Here is a 26795-nt window from a genome sequence, read left to right as displayed (position 1 = left end):
AGAAGAAAGAGAAGTGCCCCATTATCAGCAAAATAATACACAATCTGTTATATTCTTTTGATCAGCATTCTGCATGTACGTATCTTCTAAAATCCATCTTGAAATTCACAGTGATTCTTACTCCGCTGACCTCATCTAACCTAGCTCTTCAATGCTCAATCAAAAGAGTGGTATATAGATTGAACAACGCTGGTGCCATACAGCAGCCTTGCCTCAAGCCATTCTCAACACTAATTTAAAAGTTCACCATTTAATCTAACGTTTGCCTTCATGTCACTTTTATAAACCGAATGGTTGCACCAGGCACATCATGCCATCCACAATGCAATTGAGCCAGGTTGTTACCAAGTTGCCCTGTAAATTTCTTTTTTTCTTTCACTTGCTGCTATTAATACATTATATTTCTCCAACTCTCTTACAATTCGACTTTTTCTTCTATCCTTTGCAACCTTGTGAACCTTCAGTGGCCATTAGTGAATGTACATTCCAAGCACACACATACACACACACACATACACACACATTAATGCTAGCATATGTACATTTATTGTGTTGGTACATATGTTGTAGGTGAGAGTAGCCTTAGAGTACGATGATACCTGTCAAAACTTCAATTACATTGCTTTATATGGAGAACTAGTAAGTGTACTCTTATGTGTAGTTCATTGTATTGTATTTTCTTCAAATTCTCATACTTTGTTCATAGCTCACATGAGACTGATGTTTATACATGCTATTGACAAGTTTTTTATACACAAGATTGTACTTGTGTGGTATATTTCCTCATGGAGAATTGTTAGAGAGTTTAATGATTTACAACTTGTCATTTGTTTTCAGTGTTTAAGTCAATTCATGTTAAACGTTAGCTCTCGTTAACCATTTCAACTTAGCTCTGGGTTATAACTTCATGCATTCATTTGTACGTGTGTTTCATCCAGTTTATATGTAGCTTGGTCATGTGATAACTACTGAACTTTGTATACGGGTAGTACATGTGTGTTACGTTCATTGCAGCCAAACGAATATTTTGGATTCTCACTTCTTGCAGTGGATCTAACTGGTGATGGGTATGTGTGCAGTGTGTGTTGTGTAACAATTTTGCTGTCAACAAACAGATAAAGAATGCAACCTTTTCTGTATTTCACACTCCTGCTAGTTTTAAGGCCATTATAGTACCCGGTTTTTCATACCTTGACTGTTTTGGTTTTTTTTTTTTTTTTGCATTTGCAAGCCAACCATTGAGTATTACCTAAATGTATTTTATATTTCTAGTGGGGAAAATTGATTACCATTTAATTTCCCCCTTGGGTGCCTGCTTTTTACATGTGTTCGGTGTTGTGTTGTGACTAGTACTCTGCAGTATTGCCAAAATTGTAATTAGTTATTTGGGAAATAATGTCGAATTGCAAAATAATTCATGAAGTACATTATGAATTACACCAATTACAATATTTACAAATCTAAGTAGCCAGCTAAATTAATAGTAGCACATTAATATAAACTAAATTACGTATTTACATGGTTGATTAACTGCCTATTTAGTTAGAAAGTGATAGTTTAACTGCATACATGGGCACTTGGGTTTTAAAAGTAGCACAACATCAACTTGTTTTCCTTGCCACTTATAATTACTTTCCCCTGATTTTTTGGTATATAGCTATGATGAGTTACTAGTTGGTGCTCCACTCTACTATCAGGACCAGTGTTCTGATTGTGGCAGAGCGTATGTGTACAATAACACTCAGGTACTTTGCGTGTAGTGTGGTGAGGTGTGCGTGCGTGCGAGTGTGTGTGGGAGTGTGAGTGTGTGTATGTGTGTGCATGTTTGCAAGTGTGTACATGAGTGTGCATGCTGCCAACCTCCTCGTTGTGGGTCTGGTATTGGCAGCACCTCTGTCCCTGACTGTGTAGTGGAGACCAGGCAAGCTAACAATGGGTCTACATCATGCATACAGTCTATACATTACAGTGTGAGGATGAACCAATAAGAGACTTGGGTCTGCTATTGCCTGTTGCCCATTTACCCTCCTTGGGGGACCATTCACTCACCTGGCCTAAATAAAAAGCTTGTAATTATGTTACTCAGGATCCCTTGGCTAGATAGCCTCCCATGAGGGACTGGGGCAGAGATGAAAAATCAAAGTATTTGCTGTGTGAGAGTGCAGGCATGTATGCCTGTGCATGGTTGGTTGTATTTGTGTGTTGTATTTGCATGTAGGGAGCACTAAACTTCACAAAGTACTTATATGGTGAAATTCCTTATGGACGATTCAGTTATGCTATGGCTACAGTTGGTGATATCAATTACGACGGATGTGAAGGTATGAATTGAAACCACACCCAATGGTTTAGTTGGTATTTTCATGTACCCTAAACTACGAGTTTCAAATTGTGTGTAATATTTTTGTTCATATGATATATTCTCTAATTGAACAATCTCTTCTATGAACGTTGTTCATCCCTTTTCAGATTTTGTGATCAGTTCTCCATTATCACCATTTGATGACAGTGAACCCGGTACCATCTATCTCTATCTTGGAGCTGGTCCTGATATTGTAGTGTCTGATAGTTACACACAGGTTAGTTTGCTGTGTGTGTGTGCGTGTGTGTGCATTGAAGTACATGCTCACAGAGATGTGTTTATTGATATGATTTATTATTGTGTATAGAAAATTGCTGGTAGTGATTTGACTGCAGTTAGTTCATTTGGCATGTCACTGTCTAGTGGATATGATGTTGATGATAATGGCTACAATGGTAAGTGACAAATGATCAGCAGTTGTTCAAATTTGCACTAGTTTACTGTATGTGAAGTGGTGTGTGTGTCTGTGTGTGTCTGTGTACATGTAGGTAGATTAATAGTACATGAGCATATACGTATACAAACGTACCACTTTACTGCTTAGTTATTGCATTACAGACCTGGTGGTTGGAGCTGGTTTTAACGAAACGGTTGTTGTCTTAAGGTATTTTTACAAGGCTGTGTTGGTGATATCAGTCTATATACTATTTTGTGTTATAGAACACGTCCAATATTTCAACTACATTACGAGATACAATCATCCATGCCAGTTGTTGATGTTGACCTTCGTAACTGTCGGCTGAATGACATGTTACTGCCTTGGTGAGTATGTTTGTCGCTACATTTTGCTGAGCTAATAGTTCAGTCAGTATCAATCACGTGGTTCTACCATTGTAACCTCTGTATAACAGCACTTTTGAGACCAACTGATTTGATGAAATATTACTGGTATAAGGAGGGTGTCCTTTTTCAGAGATATAATTGTATTAGGTCTATTGAGACCACAGAAACTGTCCTTTATAGATGGGTTAAAAATACAGTTTACACAAAGGATCCTTTAAGAGAGGTTTCATTGTAGTCGTGTAATGACATGTTGTACGTTGCTATACATAGTTTTGATGTTATGTTCGAGGTTGAACATATTGGCAAGGCATTGACAACAGCTTACAGTAAGTTTCATTGATGGTACTCAGTAAATGTATCACTACTGGATTTGTGTTCCCTGACAGATTTGACATACACCCTGAGTGCAGATGCCGGAGTACAACCTCCACGTTTGTTCTTCAGCTCCACAGGGAACAATAATATCAGTGGTATAGTATCTGTTAATCCTATGGAAAAATATAGCAACTTCACCAGAACTATTTACATTATGGTGCGTGTTGTGTGTGTGTGTGTGTGTGTGTAGTGCGTGTGTGTATAGTTTCCGTACTTTAGCAATATATGTTACACATTAATAAAGTGTGATTGAGTATATCATACAGTATGATAGTACTGTATAGTAGGGACTACAAAGGTGTAGGTGTGGCCCATGAAAAAACATCATATCCAAAAACTAGCCTCAATTTTCCCTGATGATGATGAGGCAGCATTGGTTAGGTAAAACTAAGCCCAAAATACTTTCAGATGGACCCGAAACGCTTTCAACAAGTTGCTACAGAATTTAAAAAAAAAATTAAATGGAATTTTCTACTGACTGCCTGACTGACTGATGCCTTCAGACAAACGTACATGTAACTTGATAACGGCTAAGGCTATGGGCTTGATTTTTCACTGTTTGATGTCGCTTCAGCCTGAGAGGTGCCTTTTGGCATACCGCAGTACATACAATGCATTCTTCATGGACTTACCAGTGTCCTCCTTTGTGTCCCATTCATCTTGGGTGACAGCAAAAAGTGTCAATTTGGCGGTAGCACATGATGGCTTCCTTTCATAACAGAAATCGTCTATATTTTTCATAGTGTCTACTTTGATTGCAGAGGTGTTTTTCGAACAGTTCTTGATTCATAATGCTGTGTAACAGGTTGAACATAGCTGACCACGAAGCATAATGGATACTTCACTTTTCAGACGATAATTGGTAGTTGGGGTGCTCGGCGTCGTTTCTGTCTTTCGATGTGGTATGCGTGGGTTCACCAGTCATAATAATTTTATTTTACAAAAAAAGTTAACAAACAAATACACAACAAATTGGAATTTAGCACATCGATAAAACAGTGCTTGAAATAAGCAGACAAAAATGCTAGGACATAGCACCTAAACTAAACTATTTTTGATCAGACATTTATAAAACTTGTTCAGACATTGAATACTTTTACCATGATATATTAAGTCTGATATGCATTTGTCTGAGTAGATTTTATACCAATTTTGGTTGGACATAATGTCCGACCAAAATAGAACATGCTCGGTTAAACACCAATTTTGGTCGGAAAATGTCAGATATCCAACCTATTTCATTCAAGCACAGTAAAAAGTACTGAAAAAAAGCTGAAATAATGCACGATATTGATTAAATGATTAATCACAGTAAAACAATAAGAAATGTTATATCCCTACTGTGTTCAAAATACCATAAGAAGAGTACAGTAGGGATATAACACTTATTGTTTTAATATCGTGCACTACTCCAGTACTTTTTGTCAATGTGCTATGGTCCCTGTTGAAAATTGTGTACTTGTGTGTATTGGAATATGTAAAGTTGTAGCTCTGTGCAATGCATATACAATATATCTTTACCTGAGTGAATTCTTATTGTTGCACATGCTATTTATACAGTCACCTGAGCCAACTCCCAGAAATTATTCCATATTACTAATTGTTGAGCCTGATCATGATGATGCCAGTGTGGTGGAGAGTCTTCGACCGACCATCCTTAATGATTCTACTACAGTCAAATCCATAAGGGTAACAGCTTATGTGTACCATGTGTGGCCAGTAAACAGTATCCATGTAAAAACAGCCAAGGTGAAAAGGGTGCGCCCCCTTTTATACTAGAATACAATTTCCAGTTTTAGTAGCACAGAGCCTATGATGATTGGCACAAGTGGGTCTAATCGTAGTGTACTACCCTGCCAATCGATACCAAAATGGCAATAATATTGGCTGTAATTCAAGGTTTGAATGCTGGAAAGTTTTTGACTTCTCTTGTGCACTTTTACCCTGCAGTGACTGTTCTATTAGAGTATCTCAACCCCGCGATTTGCAGTTGTTCGGTTTTCACCTTGCAACTATAGCAATTTCTTTTAAACCACGTCCATAGCTCTATGACTACATCAAATTTTTGCACCAAGCTTGGTACGTGATTTTCTGCAATACATTCTTAGTGCAAGAAAATTGAGCTACACATTTGCATTTTATAATGGTTTTTGTTAAGTGTGCGAAAACAATAATCTAAGCTCCCCAAGCCCTTTAAACGAAGAAGAAAAAAGATGGACTTTGAGGGCAGGTAATCTTGCTCAAATTTGATGTGTGGGGTGCTGAAGATGGAGGGCATTTACAGTACAAAATTGATTCCAATTCAAGAAGGGAACACAACATGTGAGAAAATTGTGTTTCTTTCTTCCTGTAAATATACTCACGTTGTGGCATGCTAGCTTTCTTGGCTGCATGTCACACTACCGTGTGTTTTGATCTTGTAATTAGCCCATAAATTATGCTGTACAACATTTCACAGGTGGATATCACTAATGCCCTTGACTGTGCTCCGATCGGTATGTGTAACTCTGATCTGCAACTGGCTCAGCTTAACATTACATACTTGTGAGTATTTTGTATTGTGCAATACTATAGATCTAGAATGGTGTGGTATCTTATTTTTTGTCTTTTCTTTATGTGCTGTATGGTTATCATTTCAGGGATTCTGAGAATACTCCACTCAATGATGACTCAATCCTGGCAGGGTCTACAAAGTTTGTGACGGTGTGGCTTAACATCACCAACATAGGAGACTCTACTAGTTGTGTCAAGTTAAATGTTTCTCATAGCCATTCTGAAATAACCTTGACGAGTGTTACATCAATAGTTCCGAATGCCAACATGACAAATGTATGTGAATGGCTTACAAACTGCAAAGTGTACATACACTCATGCCCATTCATACAATTTGACACATGCACTACTTAATACACACACACACACACACACACACACACACACACACACACACACACACACACACACACACACACACACACACACACACACACACACACACACACACACACACACACACACACACACACACACACACACACTACATATACATACATACACATTTACTATGATTTTGCTAACAGGATAGTCCTGTTGATTGTGAAGTATCACTACCCACTTCAGTGGATGCTACATGTGCTAGGAGGCTATTTGAGATTGATCAGGTGAACATTTAAACTCACAAGCTGCTGATATTCATCATATGTTGGCAATAGGTGTACATGTCATTCAAGTTTGAAGTGTCTGAAATAACTGAAATTAGAGATCCATTGTCCTTCAACTTTGGTGCTAACAGGTACTACCTACTTGTTTTTTTGCACAGCAATGTATGAAGGCCTCACTGTTTAATGATCATCTATCTGTGGGTTCTAACTTTGTAAGTGAAAAACTATTTTATATTTTTAATAAGCCTTGGTGATCCGTCCCCTACTACAGTAAAATCTCACTTAGTGGCCACCCCATTAATAAGGGGCTACCTTGTAATAGCCAGAAAGTTCAGCATATCTTCCATACTAGTAGTAGTTGTAACACGGCTGGCATGAGAGCTTTGCCTGATATGTATGCCCGACAACCTGCAGGCATACATATCAGACAAAAGCCCTAATGCCCCATGTTACAATCAATATGTAAGTAACATTTTCAATCCGTAAAAGGCTAATGGCCCGCACAGGGTGATCAATCACGCAAGCCAATACGAGTGCAACCACTGGATATATTTATAAATACATGCCTGAACTTAATTACAAAACAGATAACAATTACAACCCAAAATAGCACAAAATTACAAATTATTGCATGATAGTTGTGGCAGAATTGCTGTGGTAGTGGAGGTCTTTGATAGCAGGATGGAAAGAAGATGGTATTGTACAATAAACTAGCACAATGTTCACTGAATAAAAAGGACAACTGAGTAGACAGTCAAGGTATCACTGCAAAAGCTGCTGTTCCTAAGTGCGTTGCCAAAACCTGTACCTATTATCCATGCAAAACAGCCAAGCTGTATTAAAAGGGTGTGGCTTCAAAAACTTATTATTTTAGCAATATACGTACTTCATGCTGCTTACTGCCTCAAGGTACATTCAGTGTTATATCTCATAGTGGATTGGTGTAAATTGCTGTTACACCAATTAACCAGGTGTAGAAAACCTCTATAATAAGGCCACTTCTTTTTATGGCTGGGTTTTCAGTAATAGAGCCACCTCACTAATAAGGCCAATTATCCCATGCGTGACCATGCTAACAAGGGATCAGTGTATCTCATCACACTTACATTAAGGATTTCCTGAAGAGTGTTGTGTAATATCATCGTCAATATTTGTTCATTTCATGCGTACTAATATATCATCATTTGTTGTTTTAGTGGTTGTCAAGAGACTAGTTCCGCTAACAATCAGTTGATGGTGTCTGTGCCAGTAAGAGCTGAGGCTGATGTGAGGTTTGCAAGGTAACTGTTACAATGTAATTACATGACTATATTTTAAATATTTTAATACTAACTTTACATTTGCGTAGGATCATAGCAACAAAACAAAGGGAGTCATCTACACCTGTAGCTATGATTGAAGTAGGGACTAAATGTCTACTAGTATAGCTGAAGGGTGTAGATGACCTCCCTTGTTTCATTGCTTTTTCTTTCTATGATCCTTGCATACCACATCAAAGGAAGGAATAGTGAATTGTAAAGAGGAATTGAGCAACTGAATGATCAATTACCATAAAACGATGTGTTCATTTTCAGCTATGTTCCACCCGTTATTCAGTGTGTCACAAAAGTATGAGAAGTGCCTCTGCAATCAGTCCAGTCATTACGGAAATTATGACTGAACGCACACCTCCAACCGTCAATTGCTAAGAGGTGAAGTGGCCACTCCTCTTCATTATCAGCCATGCTCTACCCACATGACAAATGAAGAACAGGGAACACAGACAGTCACTCTTTCCATTTGTATGGTTCAAATAGTAGAGAGATTTTACTACACCTTTTTGTATTACATGTACATTCCTTTACTTATATTTGCATATTTGTTTTATTTACTAGGGTTGATATTTTTGGGGATATTAGCTATCTACCTAATCCAGAGAAGACAGTGCTTCAAGCTGACCAATTGGGACAGCGATTTTCATTTGAGATAAATGTTGCCAACAATGGTCCAAGTACTGCTCCTCTGATACACCTCAGTGTTTTGTGGCCGTTATTTGTACCATTCCAAAATGGCCACTTTTTCCTATATCCAGTTAGGATTAATACTAATACTGTATCGGTAAGTGACTTGATTTAGTGGTTATAGTAGGGCTTGTTGTGTAATGTAGACACTTGAAAAATGAGGACACCTGTATAATCTATACACTTTGATAATGGTCCCCAAGTGTCCCTTAGCATGTAAATTGACCTGCAAAATCAGGACACCTTGATAATCAGGACACTTTTGGTCAGTTCCAAGGTGTCCCTAATACACAGGTTTTGCTGTGACTTTGTAAGTAAGGCCAATGAAACTTGATTAGCAGTTTTGCGTCATTGCCCGCATGCTTTTGATACACCCGCATGGAATTTCATTTTTGGTATTTCAGATCGAAATACTCTAATAGAGCAGTCACTTTTACTCTAATGGAGCAATCAGCTATACTCTAATGGAAAAATCACTTGTTATGGATTAGTAACGTACTTTAGCTATTTAATACAAGAGTAATCAATGTAGATCTCACTGTTTTTTTTGGCGGAAATCTTAATGTTTGGGATGTGTGTTGTGCTTTTGGAAAATAATGAATAGTGAATAATAACCGCCCGCCCGCATCAAAATTTCAAAAATCTGAGTGAGAAACTGGTAATCAAGTTTCATTGGCCTAATATGAATTCAGGATTCTTATGATAGTATTTTTATTACCAGTAGAATTTTAAACTTTCTCATCATATCTAACAAGAGTGTTCTCTTGGTACCAATTTTACACATTTCAACAGCAGAAAATGTTGTTTTTGATTAAAGCAGCTGTTATGGAGGATTATTACAATAATTACTTTCTTATATTATAGCATGTTTTTATGTCTTGTACTGACAATAGTTATACAACCAGGTACTAAAGATAATACGAAATGCAATTAAAATTATGTCATAATTAAATAATTAATGTACTCAAAAACTACAAGGTTCGCCTGGCACAACCATATAATCGTTGCGCCCGTTCGTGCTGATGATTTGACCATACATGTAATTCTATATAACGCCCAGTACCACACCCTTGCTTAATTACAGATGCGCTAGGAGAAGATTAGCGAATGTCTATGGAGTGACTGCAGGAGAGCCAGAGGCCACTTTACACGTAAACAAGAAGATTACAAGTAAGTTTTTATGTTTGTAACGTCTCAAGTCTCCATGCCAGCTGCCAGTGGATACATTCACACTAAATAGAGCGTTTTCATTTCCATGGTAACGAATAATGACGTATATGGCACACCCACGGTCGCCATATTGTTGAACCAGAACTGGATCGTGATTACAGATATGGTGGCTGATGAATTGCCATTAAGTGACTATGCTTGGGAGTTGTCTATCAGTAATAAGAGGAGGTACCTCAAGAAGCTATCTGGAATTCAAGACCTGTGTTTGATTCCACCCTCTGAATTGATGAAAGGCATTTTTCCACCTGTCACGAACACAGATATCTTCAACTACTTGGTCCTGGGACACAGCTTTTGTACTTCACAACGGTTTAAAGCTCATAAAAGTCTTGATGCGTACAAGTACGTCCTTTGTGGATTCGTGAACTACCTGGGTTCAAAACGATTTGACAAAAAGTTTGCTGCAGTAGCAAAGGTAAATTTTAGTTACACGTGCAATCACTTCACTTATATATACTATAGGTGAGACACTCCCAGCGTGCTAATGATCCACCAGTGAACACTTGGGTGACAATGGTACAGTTGAGGCAGGTCACTGCACCTGCATGGCAGGCCTTGGTGAAGTTTGTTCCCATGTTGTAGCTATTTTATCTTGAATCGGCATCACAGGTTTCCACAACTTGTACACAGATAGGTTGTGTGTGTAAGGAACCACGCTTAGTGAAAGCAATACCTTATACTTGAATAATGGACATAACATTTACGAAGCCTAAAGGTTTTTTCTATTAGCTGCAACAGGAAAAGAGGAGCACATTTATACAATGACTCATTGCCATTGTCGGAATTGCCGCAGTGTTCCCAAGCACAACCACAGCAAGGTTTGTCTGTTGTTGAATTAGCAGACAGCACTTCCGAACTGGAATTAAATGACAATGAAATGGAGCTGCTTGCTAATGAAGTAGAGCATTCAGAGCCTATTCCAGGCAATGAAAGCAAGTCTTTAGCTGATTTTAGTTTTTTTCGATTGTTGCAGACTCTGTCTTCAGATGAAGACAAATTAGCATTCTTGACAGAAAATGAAAGGTATGATCCTGTGATTAATTCAATTGTCTCACCACTTTTGGATAAGTTCAAGACTGTTTCTCCTGTCATCAACTTACTATCTCCATTGAGAGACTTGTACCGGCCAGAAAATGAAGAATTAATATATCCAGAGCTGATGGCAGTGTGTGAGCAAGTAATGTTGACAATTATAGAAGAAGAAATTAGAACAGTTGAAGAAGCTACTTGCCACCAGAGTAAGAGTACAGCCTGGTTTGTTCAAAGAGCTGGTAGGATAACAGCCTCTGTCATGAAGCACGTCTGTGTTACAGATCCTGGAACCCTTCACAGAATCTGATTCGACGAATTTGTTATCCAGAGATAAATAATTTCTCCTCTAAGGCTACTAAGTGGGGGTGTGAACACGAGACTTCAGCAAGGTCAGCATATGCAGACATCATGAAAGATGTTCACTCTGGCTTTGTTTGCAAGGAAAGTGGGCTTATTATTAGCATCACATATCCCTTCATTGGGGCTAGTCCAGATGGTAATATCCAGTGTGAATGCTGCACTGGAATATGGGTACTGGAAGTCAAGTGCCCTTATTGCGTTCATGATGTTGAACCATCATCAGCTCCCTACATTCAAGATGATGGTAACATTTTGAAAACACACATGTACTACTATCAAGTACAGACTCAGCTCTTTGTGTGTTCTGCTGATTATGCTGATTTTGTAGTTGCGACTTTTCGTGATGGTAATGCAAGCATCTCAATCCAGAGAATATTTTGAGATGAACACCTGATCAAAGACATAGTTGACAAAAGTTCTCATTTTTTTGAATTATGTATTCTTCCAGAACTGCTGGCAAAATGGCATTCTCGAGAACAAGTTATGCCAGCACAGACTGCAGCAGCTTCAGCTGTTAGTGATACTTATACTTACTGCTACTGCAAGAAAGACAAGGGCGGTGAGATGGTTGGATGTGACAATGATGATTGTCAGAATGGTCAATGATTCCACCTCTCATGCCTTAATCTGAAGAATCCTCCACGTGCCAACAAGTGGTATTGTGCAAACTGTCGTAAGTTGCCTCAATTTACACGGAAGAAGCAAAAGAAATAATGTTATTATATTAATGTACAGTTACAGTACTTGTCATGTAATGAAATTAATTATTAGGAACTACAGATTTACATAAATTATTTAATGCTGAACTAATAATTATAATTTTGTCTATAGTAGCTTTTTCTCCATCTGCCTTAGGTTTCACAAAGTCTATGGGGATACAACTATTCAGAATAGAGTATCTCTGCCTCGTAGCACCTATCACCCTATCAATGTGTATACGGACATTTGCCAGTTGGCAAGTTTTCTCAAGATCTTGTGGAGACAACTGCACACATCCACGTGTGAATGTGGGTATTTGTAAAGTTGCCTGCATTCTGGCAACATTCTGATCAATGTCAAAACCGCGGTCAGCAAGGACAATGTCTCCCGGCAATAATTTTGAAAGAAAGTCACTGTTGACAATCAAGTGTTTATCACTTACTCTTCCTCCCCAGGCACATAAAACAAAGGTAGTTACTCCTTTTGGACACATTGAGATGAACACTTTAGCAGTGTTATGTTTATATTGCAACCATGTTGCTGACTTAGCTACTAAATGAGATGGTGTTTCAATCTTTATCTCATAACAGTCAACAATTGCCACTACCTTAGTTCCATAGCAGGCACGAAAACAGTTTGGCATAGTTTTCCACAGCTGTTCTCTCTGTGGCCATTTTATAAGCCACTGCAAATGTACTATCATAACATCTAGTGTTGCATGGAATGAACGTGACACAGTAGCTAGTGATACATTCAATCTATATGCTAGGTCTTGCAGCCCCAGATTAAGCCTCAACTTAAAATAACTATGAGGAATGGATGCCAGTAGAATGCTCGTTTCTCTCCATTACAAAAGGGCTTCATTACAAACTCAAATGTTGACAGTAGTAGTGCGCACTTGGTCAGCCCAGTGTAGTAATGTGTACCTTGGAATCATCTGACAAAAAAACCTTCTCATCGAAAAAATTTCAATCATCTGTCTGAACCCCAACATCACAAGTCTGAGGTGGAGTTGTTTTGCACCGTTTTACTGTGACACAACACTCCTTGATCAGTTTGAGTACCCTCATTAACAAACACACAGCCAGTATCTTCCTCTGATACTTGTGCACCAACACTGGAAGAGGCAACAGAAGATGAGGTTGCAGCTTCCTCCATTATTTGCCTTCTCTGTTCAGTTCGTATTGCCCTATCACTAGCTGCTTGCAAAGTACTCACATTGACCTTGTCATGCCTAGGTTAATGCAAGGAGCCCAGTCAACATCAAATGTTTTCATAACATATGCTGGTTTACCTAAATAAAATTAGTACGGCACAACACACCTAGTTTGTAGCACTTACCACTTTCAAAATGATTACTGCAAACATAAACATTTTCTAAACATGGCAAATCGTCTCTAGAGATGACTGATAACCAAACTCTTCTCCTTTCTGCCGTTATTTCCACCATTTGAGGTCCTTGGTGCGTGATTATGGTTGGTAGCTTGTGAAACGAGCAATTGTTCCTTCCAGGCTTGCTACTGTCACTAGAACAGCCAACAATAGCACAGTTAACCATTGTATTCACAATACAAACACTGTAAAAACAACAATCACTACCGCAACGTGGTTCAACAATATGGCGACCGTAGGTGTGCCCTTTACGTCATTATTCGTTACCATGGAAATGAAAACGCTCTATAATGTAATTAAACAATACAAGAAAACATTAAAACACATGCCACGCTCTTTACAATACAATTACATATAAAATACAAGTAAACAATCTTGTCTTGTGCAGCTGGCATGGCGAACTTCCTTCAATACGTGCTTAATCTTTTTTGCCTTCGCCTGGCTTAGCTGTCTTCCTTTATCTGGTTCATCTGGCTTGCATACTCCTACAGTGTTGTGTAGCTATCTCCTGCAAGTTGTGTTTGCATAATTATAGTGTGCACTGTGCCATTGCTACACCACTGATGAACCTTATTTAGCTCTAGTTGATGTTGATACTGTGCTGTATATTGGCTAATAATTTTTACCTGGTGATGTTGCCTATAATGTATTGCTGCATACAATACTGCAATAATGTATAGTTCTCTCCTGTATGTTTTGTATACATATACTGTGTACACATCACTGTGCCATTGCCACACCAATGATGCACTGGCACTTAGCTACTGGTAGCCTTTAGTTATGATGCCACTATATTATTGTGTTTATCTGTCACCACCTAATAGCCTCACCAGGGGACTGTCACGTTGGTGTATGTACTTGGTTGTATGTGACGCAGTCCTAGATAAATAACAATAATAATAATAATAATAGGCTTCTACACGATTCTCATTACAGGAATTATCACGAGTCACCTGTGACATGACATATGTTGACTTCCATGATTTTACCACATCTCGTCGTAAAAGGCAAATTGATCCTCCTAAAACAAATTTGGAGATAGTTGAAATGGTTAGTTGTTGTTAACTTCTTCAACACTACTGCTAGCATAACATATTATCTCTCCAGAGCTGGAACTGCTCTGGTGCTGACAGGTCTAATTGTACTACAATCAACTGTAACATTACCAACCTGCCAAGTGCTTTGAACACATTTGCAACTATTACCATTGTGGCTCATGTTGATGAGAGAACGCTGTCACGACTTCCACCTGCAGTAAGTTTGTATGTGTGTGATGGGACATACACAGTGTGGTCAGCAACTGTTTTTGATTTCCCCAATTCCTGGAGAATTATATTTTCTTCTAGCAAAGCATAAATCTTTGACAGCCATCCAGTATGTTATGGACGCCAGAACATAGACTTGTATAGGCTCCCATACCTGTGTGGTTAATAGTAGGAAGAATTTGCTAAGCACGTGATGGCAATTCAAGTGCTATACAAAAGATCCTGTATCCCTTTTACACCTCAGATCAAAGGAGCCGCCCGGGCTACAGCTGGGCAGTGATTATATAAGCATTAAGGCCAAAATTGATTTTGGGGATTGATTAATTAACTCTTTGTTCACTAAACACTAGTGTTCCTTTGTAATAGTTGTGCATTCTTCCATGCTTAAAAGTAATAGCTTGGCCTTTAATATACTCTAATAGAACAGACTGTTGTACATTATTCTGATGTGGCAGTGTGTATTCAGTACTGTTGCTTTCATTATTATTTAAAGGTTAAGGATCAGTATACTCGATGGATTCTTACAGTATTGTCTACGCTTTCTCTCGCTAAGTCTGATGGAGTAACTGGAGGTGGTAGCAACGATGGTACTGACACTTCAAGCGTGAGTGAACATGTAGTGGTGTGTATGTCCAGTGATGTGTAATCTTTACCAGGTGGATGTTGTTGTAAACCCGCTTATACCAGACTTACCAACTGCGGAAGATGAAGATGACAGTATTGAAATATGGATCATAATTGTAGCCATTGTTGCAGCTATTTTAGTCCTAGTTGCAATAAGCATTTGCTTGTACTGTGTAAGTATACTTGTCTTGTATATACAGTGTACATGTATTAACAGTGAAGCAATAATCAGTTTTTTGTTAACATGTTTTAGTGTGGATTTTGTCGAAGAAAGAAGCAATCTGATGAAGAGGCAGAAGAAAAGAAGCAATGGGTTACTGCTAGTGGTACGGCTACTCCAGATCTCACTAAAGACCAAACCATAAGAAGAGACGAAGAAGAAAGTAGTGGTGGATACATCACTATGAAAGCATCAGATGGACATGAATATACATCTATAAGAGATGAGGATCAGTTACCTGAGGACAATGATAAGATACCTGAAAATGATAAGATACCTGAAAATGATAAGACAACTATTGAAGTGGCCTGTAATGAAACTGATCTTTGATGGTATCATGATATCTAATGTATAAAAAGAATGTTGCATACATTTTGTAGTTTTCCCATCATCAATTATTTGTATCAATATTTTGTATTTTACATACATCACTATTGTAATATGCAAGAAATCCATGTTTATAGTGCTTAATAAAATCTATCACATACATGTATTATTGTTATAAATACTTTCACATTTTTCTAAGGCGAGCCTGTAGTCTCTCAAGACCTTGAAGATACGCTGTGACCTGTGGATCCTCTGGAAATGATTTCCCAGTCTTAGCAGTTGTAGTTTTTTGTTGCTTAGGTACTTGTGTATTCATTTTAATAGGTGTAAAACTGACTACATCTGATCTCAATGCACTCTCAAAGTCATGGGCTGGCAATGTCTGTGGTTCACTAGCATATTCAGTAGACTGAATGGTGGTTTGGCTGGGAGACTCCAGTACATGTAATGGCCTCCTAACAGCTATTGGTGGCTTGTAATCAGGTAACTTTTGGACTGGTATTTTAGTCACTGTTTCTTTGTGTCGTGGTAGTTGCCTTTGCTGCTGAGTCCTACTGACAACATATTGTATGACTTTCTTACGTTTAGACAACACTGCAGCTCTTCGTTGCTGCCGGCGCTTACAAAGCAATGGAAGTCTAATGGTTGCCAGTACCACAAAAGTCACTACCCTAAATCTAGCAGAATGTCTGTTAGAAGAATGGTGGATTGTTGGTCGTGGAGACCAATCCACTGAGATTCCCATCTCTTTGATCATGATAAGTGCTGCTTGTTCTGTTTGATAAAATGTGTTCATCTGTTTGACCAGGTAATCTTTTTGATACATCAAACACTTACACCGTTCTGCTGCTTCACGGTATTTCAGAAATACCTCAATCAGCTGAAATAGAATTACACACAAATAATGCTGTACGATACACAATACACACACACCTCTGAATCATGGGCCTTGATGTCAGCTGGTTTAGTTTCAACTGTTTGCATACACACATCCACCATGATGGGAGATAGTTTGGTAGTGTGCTCATTGTGTAGTGTAGCCGCCATCTTCTGTTCTAATGTACTGATCTGATTCTTCAGTAATACTACCTGTAGCCTCTCCTCCTCCAGGCTTTGCTTTAGAAGAGCTTCACTGTGTAGAGCCTCAGTGTCTCCCTTTATGAGGATTATACTCTAATAGTACACACATGAAAACACCACAAACAAATAATTCACTTGATTCTGGCTGCTTGCCCCATCATCTGTAGTTAGACTAGTCTGTGAACTAACAAGACCTGGGCTAAACTGCTTAGAGTGAAGCAAAGTCTGTAAATTAAATTTTATAAAAGTCTTTGTATAGTATAATAAATCACTGATACCTGAAGATGGCTAATCTGTTTATTTAACTGTCGTACTTCTCTTTCTAACTGATCTTTGTCTACCTGTAATGACTCCTGAGTGACTGCATGTATCTCTTCCTGTAACAGGCGGATATGCATGTGACAATACAACACACACAGTACTCACTCTGTGAAGTAACATCTCAATCATTTTGATCAAGTCTGATGTATCAGCATCCTAAGGGAATAATACATACATTATAAGTGCATGGCTATACACTGATAATTTTACTAACCCCTGCAGCGAGTGCATCGCGGAGTGCTGAATTTTTGCTCAATTCGCTGGCAAGCATGGATTGTAATTGTTTGTATACTCTAGCTAGCTCGGGGTTAGCCTCAGATTTATGCTTTCTTGTGGACGCCTCACTCAACCTTTTCTTTAAAGCTACAACTTGTACGCCAAATTCTGTTTTCTCTTTCTCAAGATTTGCCATCTTCTTTTTTGCATGATCTAGTTCAAGTGCTGCTTCTGTGCATTGGTCAGTAAGAGATTTAGTTTGACTGATACTGTGTAATTCCTTGGCTCTCAGTTCTTCTAGCTACAATGACGAATCATTTAGAGAATTTGTAATTATGTGTATTTACATATTGTACAGTACAAAACATGTATGCAATATGGTGTACCTGTTGTTTGTATATATTTAATTCTTCTTGAAGTTCGGCACTTTTAACCTTCTCTCTTAGCAGTATGTCAGTGTTCTTGGTCAATTCAGCTTCCTTAGTTTGAACAATGCCATTCAGTCGTGATAGAGCTTCTTCTTTTTCCTTCAGTAATAATTGCATGTCACCCAGCACTGCTTGATGCTGGGTAGTCTTAGCTGCAGTCTTACTCTGTAGTTTCTCGATAGTCTCTGACTGTTGTGCTAGTGATTTCTTCAGTTTCTTAAAGTGCTTGTCATGTTCCTGTAATGCTGATGTCTTTGCAGACAATTCTTGTTGGAGTTGGGCACTTTCCTCCAGATGTTGAGCCATGGCCTGATCAAGTTGTTCAATCCTCTCATTAGCTTGATTCAGTTGTGACTGTAACTTGATATTTTCAGCATGTTGGTGTGACTTTGCTGATGAATGGTGGTGTTCAAGTTTACTAACTTGTTCGTTCTTTTTACCCAATTCTTGTTTGAGGCTAGCTAAAGTGTTTCTCTCTGACGCTAACTCAGAACTCAGTCGGTCAACATCTTGTTTTAGAGTACTGATCTGCTCCAGCAAGTCTATCTTGTGTTTCTCTGACTCTGTCAGTGCTTGTTGTAACTGAGTATCAAGGTCCACAGCTTTCTGTAACTTGTCACGTAAAACTTTGTTGTCATTTTTAAGAGCAGTTACAGATGAACCAAGTTCATGACTACGTTGTTGCTCATTCTCTAAAGCCTCTACGAACTGCTCGGCTCTCTCATGCTCAGCATCAAGCTCCTTCCTAAATGAGCACAGACAATATAAACCAGAGACACAAAGATGCCTAAGTTAGTGTACATCAATATCTTATATGCAGGAATTTTAGTTGAACTTTTGAACAGGCTTTGTACCTTAACTTATCCAACTCAGTGGAGTGCATTCCTTTTGAAGAATGAACTACAATGAAAAATATTGACACATTTTGTAATCATACGTATGTAAATATGTTTGTGTGTGTGTATCAAACTTATAATTACAAACAGGCTGTTTACGTACTTTCCAGCCTCAATGCATTCTTCTCTGATTCAGCAACTTGCTGCAATTTCTTCACTTGTTCAAATAGATTATGAAGCTGAAATGACAAGTACATACTCAACGTAAGTATATATTCCATGACAATATCTACCTGTTGTCTCTGCTCATTTCTCATGGACTCCACTAATGCTCTAAGTTGTTGTATCTCAGCTAACAACGAGTCCCTGTCTGAACTGTGTAGCTCCTTGAGCAATGCAGCATGGTTGGCAAACTATATACATGAAGCACAAAACATTCAGTACATGGTAGAACAACAAGGTAGGATGTTCACCTGGTTCTGAAGGAGTTGTTGATAGTCAGGAGGTAAGTCACTACTACCAGGAGACTGAACAGCAGCAGCTAATACATCACGTTCCTTTTTTAACACCTACATGATAGGATTACAATAACAAACACATACACTCATATACACAACATACACAGACATGCACCTTTTACCAATGTACTCACTTGCTTGACAGCATCTAGCAGCGACTTTCGCCAATCCTCCATGGCACCAGGCTACAAAGATGTACACACATACTCAAGTTATCTGTTCATTTAGGCTGTGCATACAACAGTATTTTAACACTCTAGTAATGTGTACAACACTAACGTTAGTTGCTTCAGCTGTCTGTGTGATCAAATCACTCAGTGACTTAATGGCTTCTAACAAGATACTTTTATCGTCATTGTAATCAACCTGATCTGTTGGCAGAGACCTAACACAAGATACAGGTATAAATTGTGAAGATATTGTAAAGTAACAGTACACATCATAGTCTTACTGTCCAGTGAGCTTGCACAAATCCCTAACTTCCTCTACCTCATCTCTCAAGACTGGAGCTAGCTCCTGTGTAAACATCACAACAATAAGTTGCAACGTTAAATTCTAAACATTAAAATATACACTACAAGCACACACACACACACACACACACACACACACACACACACACACACACACACACACACACACACACACACACACACACACACACACACACACACACACACACACACACACACACAAACAAAGCCTATGGCAGCCATGCAAAATACTGCTATTGCCTCCCAGCAAACCAGTACTGGGATGCTCAGGTACTTGGGCCTAGCACAGGCAAATCCTCCTGGGGTAGGGCTAGTTACTTGTAGGAGGACCGTCCAGGTCTCACAAAGAGAGGTCATGGAACCTGAAGCTCCACAACAACCCCGACACCGCTAAGCAAGACAAGGACAGTTGGGCATTTGCTCACACATGCGCACACACACACACGCAAACTAACCGCAATCTTAAGCAACAATGATATACTATTCGCTCTAGTAGTGGTAGTAGGAGTTGTCATATCATCTACAAACAAGTGTTATACTGTTACTGTACACCTAATATATCAACCCACCATCTTCACTATCCTCATTGTCTTCAAGACTGTCAGTTTCTTGTGTGGATTCCCTTGCATGAAGTTTCATATACGACATTTGTCCTACACACACAACACAATTAACTATACCAAACTAGTTCAATCACACACACCAGCATGTTGTGCTTCTAAGTCTTCCTTCTGTTTAAGAAGTGCCTCAGAGTGATCAAGTTTTAAGGCTGTCACCTGCCGAGCATGACTAGCTTCAAGGTCACGGACAGTTGCATTGTGTTCAGAAGTAACACGAGCTAATTCTTGAGTGTTTGATAGCTTCAGTTCTGCCAGTGCAGTCTCATGTTGTCTATTCACTTCTGATAACTTGTGGTCAAAACTTTCTTGCAACTTGACCATCTCTTGGTCGTATTGAAGTTTCAATACAGCCAACTCTTCTGCATGCACATCAGTGGCAGTTTTGTATTGCTGGAGAAACACTCTCATATTATTAACAAAGAAGTATTTAATTTACCTTTTCCAACTGATTCTTTGTACTGCTACACTGCACCATTTCTTGCTTTACTCTTGTAAGTTCAGTTTCTAATTTGTCAATGTGTTCTTGCATTCCCTGTGATGTCATCTTCATTTGTTCTAATGCTTCTTCATTGATTTTAGACTCTTTTGATTGGCTTGTTAGTTGACTTTCAGCCTTCTGTACTTGTCTTTCTTTCAGTAGTAATTCTTCCTGCTTTTGAACCAATTGTTGTTGAGTCATTTTGAGTTCGGATATTGTTTCAGCAAGCCGGGCAGCTGTAGTATTCTTGTCTGATTTCAGCGATTCAATCAAAGATTTGTTAGATGCAACAACATTGTTTAATTCACTCCTCAGCGCTGCCATTTCATCTCCTGATTTTTGTAGTGCAAGTTTCATTGTCTCAACCTCCTCGTTCTGAGTGGCTAAATCAGCTGAAAGAGATTTCTTTTCATCCAATAGAGCACTACATTTAGTTGATAATGTCTTCTGTTGGGCTTCATGTTGTGACTGTAACTGGGCAAGACTGCTATTAAGTATCTTAATTGTTTCATCTTTTTCACTAACAACATTTTGCAATTGTTGAACACTTGCCGACAAGGTTGCATTAGATTCTGCAACAGCGATATTGTGTGAGGACAGTTCAGCATTTGTCTCCTTAACAGAAGCAATAATTTCTGTTTGTTGTTCCAGCTCTTCTTTCAACTGTTTAATCTGATCATCATTCTTAGTGAGCTCTGCTTTCAGTTGGCTAATAATGTTAAGTGTTGAACTGTTATCTTCCTCAGTATGTTGTCCATGATCTAGTTCGTTGACTGATGATAATCTTTCTTCATCTGAAGTAGTTCCAGTAGATGTGACCGAGTCAGTGTCCTCTTGATCTTCACCATCAAGTGGAGTCATTTCATTGTCTTTTTCATGTTCAAGTTCTTCTTGTTTCTTTACAGAGGCCATTAATTCGGCTTCTTTCTGCTCTAATAGTGTTGATAATCTCTCAACTTCTTCCTTCAAACCAGGTTCTGTAGACTGCTCTTTGCTTTGAGCAATCAATGTCTCTAATTCAATAACTAACTCATTACTGTCTTTAACTTGCTTTTGGAGAGTCTCAATTTTGTTGTTGGCAGATTGTAGTCTTGACTCGCAGTCAAGATTAGCACTTTTTAGTTTCTGAACAGTGACCTCGTGTTGATTACACTGGGATTCATGATCAGTAAGTAATTGATTCAGTTCTGTGTTGGTCTGTAGTAATTCTGTCTGAGATTCAGTCAGCTCCTTCTTGCATCTTACCACCTAACGAATGACCATAATAACATATACACACTTGTAAAAATTACCTCTTGGTTAGAAAAAGAAAACGACTGCAACAAAAGTAGAAAGATTTCTTGCACATTGCTGAGTGAATCTAATAGTAAAAATACTCAAGACTGCTTTAGTATATTCTTGTTTTACCTGTGAATACAGAAGCACTTGCTGCGCATCCTGACGTTTCAGGAAGGTTTGGTAGAAGTAGTTGTGGGGAAGATGACCCTTTCGGCCCTAAAAGTTTTTTGATTTCACTGAGCACCAACTGAACTGGTAGATGTCCTGCCCCAATCGGCTCCTCTGAGTCAACATCTTGAAATCCTGACATGCCCTCATAATTCTGAATACTCAGTTCCTCAGGTTCACACATGGTCTACAATATTGCTTAACACTTATATATATTACAATTTAATTACGCATACATTTTGGGATGTAGTTGAATCTGTCAAAGATTGCTGCATAGCATAGATTGTTAGGGATGGGTCAATAGCTGATGTACCATGTCTAGTAGGAGTAATTGATATATGTCACATTCTATACACTCAAAATGACACACACACACACACACACACACACACACACACACACACACACACACACACACACACACACACACACACACACACACACACACACACACACACACACACACACACACACACACACACACACACACACACACTGATATAAATATCATATAGACACATACAGGCCTGTCAGATCAGCCATCGGAGTATCAGCTCCTTCACTAACAAGAGTAGTGGCAGTAGTTTGATGACTGGATAGTCCACTGTCCTGCATCAGTGCTGCTACCTTATCATCATCACTTGGGGAAGAAGGCTGCAGTGTACATCATTACAATCATATTGATCTTGTATTCCCCCACACGTACACAAGCGCACATGCACATGCAAGCACACACACAACATCAACAACAACAACAATAGCAATAACAACAAATGATTGCCTTACACTGTCAACAGTTGATGCTGGAGAGTGTCTTTGAGGATGTACAGGTTGTAGATGAGAAGTAGTGGTCTCATCTTGCAGGTAATGTAGTAATTGTTGAGCAACACTCCCACTCATCATAGTCACCACATGTAAACACTCTTGTATGAATGACTCTATTGTAGCAAGTTGTCTCTCTGCAGCTAGCCTAGTACAATAGTAGTACAGTGTAGGCTTTATTATTTAACAGACGTACTTTTCTGTACGCAGCTGTTCAATGTCTTTGCGCATCAAAGTGAAGGCATTAGTAGTGTCATCGTGTTCTTCAGTAGTCATTTGTTGTAGTTTAACATTTCGTTCTTGTAATGCAGTCATTGTATTCCTCAATTTCTCCTCTAACTACATTCACAACAATATGATACAAACCATACCTCCCATACTTGACGGAGCATACAGTACATAAATACATTTAGTACATAATGTGTATCAAAATTTTAAGTGCTTACCTGAGTAATTTCATGTGCTTGTTTGGCTGAGACCTCCTATTAAAATACAATACACATTAAAGGTATTGTATATGACCTAGTGATGACAATACAACGAAAAAATTACCTTTTCTTTTTCAAGAGTTTGCTCAATTTCAGTAATTTCTTTACTCTTTATTGCTACCTCTGCTTCAGTGTCTTGAACAATTTGCTTCTGTTTAACTAACTCTCTCTGTAGCTTAGCTTCAACAGTTTTGTAATGTTCAAGTTGAGAATCAAGCAAACTCTGTGCTGAAAATGATTGCTCACTGTCAGTCTCCAACTGAATAGGAGTAAAGTTAAGAGTTACAACAGATTGGCTTGTACCATTGAGCAATTTAGCCACATTACTGAGTTTTGTTTCTAATGGCATAATAGTTTGTAAGAGTAGCTGAGAATGGGTAAATGACTGGACAAGCTGTTTCAACGATTTTATTATAACCATGGGCTCATCCAGTAATTCTGGACAAACCTGTTGTTGTACAAACATTTGAACTTCTTTAAGCTGAGACTCTTTCGTTTCTAATAGATTCTTTAGTAAGCCAGCTTCCTGTTGGTAGCGTTTGTGTAATTTCTCAACCTCAGTATTGTGGGACTGCTTTAAGCTCCTGTTTTGTTCATCAAGGTCACTTTGATTTTTCTGTACTAGTTGGTCAGTCAAGTTCTTAAACTTGGCCATGTGTTGCTGAACTAGTTCTGCGTGTCTCACAGCCTTAGCAGCTTCTAACTGTTGTTGATAGTGAGTGTTTAGTTGGTCTATTTGTGTCTGGTGGTCATTATGTACACTTTCAAGTTGTGCGGTGTAATTCTTGTGAGCTTCTTCAAATTGTGTTTGTAGGACATTAATAGATTCTCTCTGTGTTTGTAGTTCAGTGTTAAGTGATTCTATTTCCTCAATATGTGCCGAAGAGTATTGTTCTTTGTAACTATTAATAGCTGATTTCTTTTCTTGTTCAAATTTCACACTCAATTCATCGACATATTTAGCATGTTCAACTTGCTGTTTCTCCATGTCAGCCTTGAAGCCAGCCTCCCTAATCTCTCTTGCTTCTTCAAACTTCTCCTTAAGTGTAAGTAGTTGCTGTTTCCTTTCTTCTGCCATTCTATTTTCTAGTTCGATCATTTCTTGTGCATGTTTGTGTTTCAATCTCTCTTCAAGTTCTTGTAGTTTTGATTGCCACTTATCATTCAACTCTGCAATTAAATTCTCATATTCTAGTTTGGCTGATTCAAGAGAAAGCTTTTGATCTTTTTCTGCTGCTGCAATGGCATCTGCCACTTTCTTATCTTTCTCAGAACTCGTGTCAGCTTTGACTTGTTCCATCTCCTGTGCAAAAGCAATTGCTCTTTCCGTTTGTAAGCTGGCTATTTTGGTAATGTAACTGTTTTCAAGTTCTTTAACTTTATTTTGTAGTTGCTCTTCATATTTGCTTGCAATTTTTGCCTCGGCTGCTTTAAATGCAGTATTATTTTGTTTAGCAAGTAATTCAATTTCATGTTCTAAATTCTGCAAATCTTGTGACTTACCAGAACTAAATTTCTGTAGCTCTTCTTCAAGCAGTTGTATTTTGTCAGTGTAGGTTTTATTCATGGCAGATGTGGTAGTGAGCTGCGTCTTTAGCTCCTGATGTTCTGAATCTCTCTTCTTTAGCTCTCGTTCAAAATCACTAGTGATAGCTTCCAGCTCAGAAATGTGTTGCAACTCAACCTCATTCAGTTTTGTCTCATGATCTGTTTGTAGAGTTGCCAGTTGATCTTCTAGTTGTATCTCCTTGGTCAATATATCTTCTTTGTGCTGTTTGGCAACTTCATCAAGTTTTTGTTGATGAATGTCAGTTAAATGTTGTTTAACCACCTCAGCCTCTATTTGAAGGGTGGATATCTTAGCTTCATACCTAGCTGTGGTTTGATTCACCACTTTCTCTTGAAGTGTCTGCAGTGCTGTGGCATGATCCTGTTTCATCTGACTACAAGTGGTCTGATATTCCTCCTGTAAAGATGACAGTTTTGTGTTTAAGTCATTCTGCACTTGTTCATGATGTAGCCTTGTTTTGTTTACTGTGTCAGACAATTCCTTAATCACCTCGTCTTTTCCAGAAAGTTTCATTTTTAATTCTTCACAATATGCGTTAGTGGAAGCAGAATCAAGTGCTGATTTTTCTGCTTCAGTAATTTGGGATTTGAGAGCATCAATTTCATTTTTGTACTGTTGTTGTAGCATTTCTAAAGCACTTTTATTCTTTTCATAAGTACGAATCGTCTCCTCATACGTGGCAATCTCACTGCGATGAGCAGATTCCTTGGCAGCAATATCCTTTTGATGTTGAGAAGATAGTTCTGATTTAGCAGTATCAACAGACAGGGTTAATTTGGCATCAAAATCAACATTGATTTTGTCAATGTTTTCTGTGTGTTGCTTATTTAACGTGGTCTCTTGATCATGTAGTGCTTCTGCTATATCCATGTTAAACTTCTCTTGTAAAGCTGTCATTTCAGCTTGATGTTTAGCCATCAGATCTTTTTGAACCTCTTCCAACTTGTTTTTAAGACCTTCAGCACTTTCCAACTCAAGTTGTCGTATTTTTGCATTATGTCTTTGTTGCTGGTGAAGCAACTCTGACTCCATTTGCTGTTTCTGGTCAGCAGAAATACCTTTCTCGTGTTCTTCAAGATACAGTGAGTGCCTTTCTTCTAACAGTTTTCTCTGCTCTTCCAGCTTCACATCGTAGTAGTACTTACACTCTACTTTACAAGCCTCCAATTCCTTTTGCTTCTCAATAACTAGTTGTTCTCTGAGTTCAGAAAGGGCCTCGTTCCTTTGTCTCTCTAGTACTTCCTTTAGAGTTGATAGTTCTTTCTGCCGTTTCGCTTCCATTTGATTGGTGAGGTCACCCATGGCTGCTTCATGCTTGGCATTCAGTGCAGCAGTAACGTTAGCTATTTCTTGTTGCTTTTCATCCAACTTGGCTGTCAAGTCTTCTACTGTTTTCTTATGTTCTGATGTTATTGACATGATCTATCATAAGTAACATGTGTATCACACAGCATAAACAAACTTTGCTATACTTCAAACATTATATGTAGTACATATCTAGGGCACAAATGAGTTGCTATTAATTGGGAGGGGGATAGTCAGTTGACCATGAGTATACAACAACAAATGTGTAAACAACTTCTCAAACTTCTGTGGATAGCCACTTATATTAAACTGAATATTCATACTGACTGCTCAATTAGAGCAG

General features: G+C 38.5%; 2 protein-coding genes across 2 annotated transcripts in view; one reads left to right on the top strand and one right to left on the bottom strand.

Moving 5' to 3' along the window:
• Positions 1-16033, top strand: part of LOC136249382 (integrin alpha-3-like) — a 28199-nt gene extending 12166 nt beyond the window's left edge. The window contains exons 10-31 of the mRNA XM_066041361.1: positions 571-639; positions 1015-1067; positions 1658-1745; positions 2219-2321; positions 2470-2579; positions 2670-2757; positions 2921-2966; positions 3023-3124; positions 3416-3471; positions 3532-3677; positions 5081-5209; positions 5979-6064; positions 6160-6349; positions 6601-6681; positions 6733-6812; positions 7878-7961; positions 8556-8778; positions 14331-14444; positions 14502-14648; positions 15153-15263; positions 15316-15456; positions 15537-16033. Of these exons, the coding sequence (XP_065897433.1) occupies positions 571-639; positions 1015-1067; positions 1658-1745; positions 2219-2321; positions 2470-2579; positions 2670-2757; positions 2921-2966; positions 3023-3124; positions 3416-3471; positions 3532-3677; positions 5081-5209; positions 5979-6064; positions 6160-6349; positions 6601-6681; positions 6733-6812; positions 7878-7961; positions 8556-8778; positions 14331-14444; positions 14502-14648; positions 15153-15263; positions 15316-15456; positions 15537-15833 (2544 nt within the window). The 3' untranslated portion in view covers positions 15834-16033. The remainder of the gene's footprint in view (positions 1-570; positions 640-1014; positions 1068-1657; positions 1746-2218; positions 2322-2469; positions 2580-2669; positions 2758-2920; positions 2967-3022; positions 3125-3415; positions 3472-3531; positions 3678-5080; positions 5210-5978; positions 6065-6159; positions 6350-6600; positions 6682-6732; positions 6813-7877; positions 7962-8555; positions 8779-14330; positions 14445-14501; positions 14649-15152; positions 15264-15315; positions 15457-15536) is intronic.
• LOC136249376 (golgin subfamily A member 4-like) lies at positions 15895-26558 on the bottom strand. Its single transcript, XM_066041347.1, has 26 exons — positions 23642-26558; positions 23536-23571; positions 23286-23428; positions 23054-23237; positions 22791-22921; positions 22504-22585; positions 22229-22454; positions 22114-22181; positions 20780-22069; positions 20427-20733; positions 20293-20376; positions 20179-20243; positions 19681-19745; positions 19509-19614; positions 19364-19414; positions 19185-19280; positions 19005-19124; positions 18875-18950; positions 18730-18775; positions 17834-18620; positions 17446-17748; positions 17337-17387; positions 17189-17287; positions 17046-17135; positions 16764-16985; positions 15895-16710 (listed from the first exon to the last, which is right to left on the bottom strand). The coding sequence occupies exons 1-26, from the start codon at positions 26447-26449 to the stop codon at positions 16015-16017; spliced, it is 8232 nt and encodes a 2743-aa protein (XP_065897419.1). The 5' UTR covers positions 26450-26558; the 3' UTR covers positions 15895-16014.
• Positions 26559-26795: the final 237 nt, after the last annotated feature.

Source organism: Dysidea avara, chromosome 3, assembly GCF_963678975.1.
Source record: "Dysidea avara chromosome 3, odDysAvar1.4, whole genome shotgun sequence".
Classification (NCBI taxonomy): Eukaryota; Metazoa; Porifera; class Demospongiae; order Dictyoceratida; family Dysideidae; genus Dysidea; species Dysidea avara.
The sequence above is the reverse complement of the archived record's forward strand: the minus strand, read 5'-3'. Positions and strand labels throughout refer to the sequence as shown.

Excerpts from the sequence above, each read along its gene's own strand:
- LOC136249376 (XM_066041347.1), bottom strand. The coding sequence starts at position 26,449 with ATGGGTGACCTCACCAATCAAATGGAAGCGAAACGGCAGAAAGAACTA. Across the intron at positions 22,922-23,053 it reads CAGCATCAACTGTTGACAGT|CCTTCTTCCCCAAGTGATGA; the intron begins GTAAGGCAATCA and ends TGTACACTGCAG. Across the intron at positions 20,734-20,779 it reads CAAAGAATCAGTTGGAAAAG|CAATACAAAACTGCCACTGA; the intron begins GTAAATTAAATA and ends GTGTTTCTCCAG.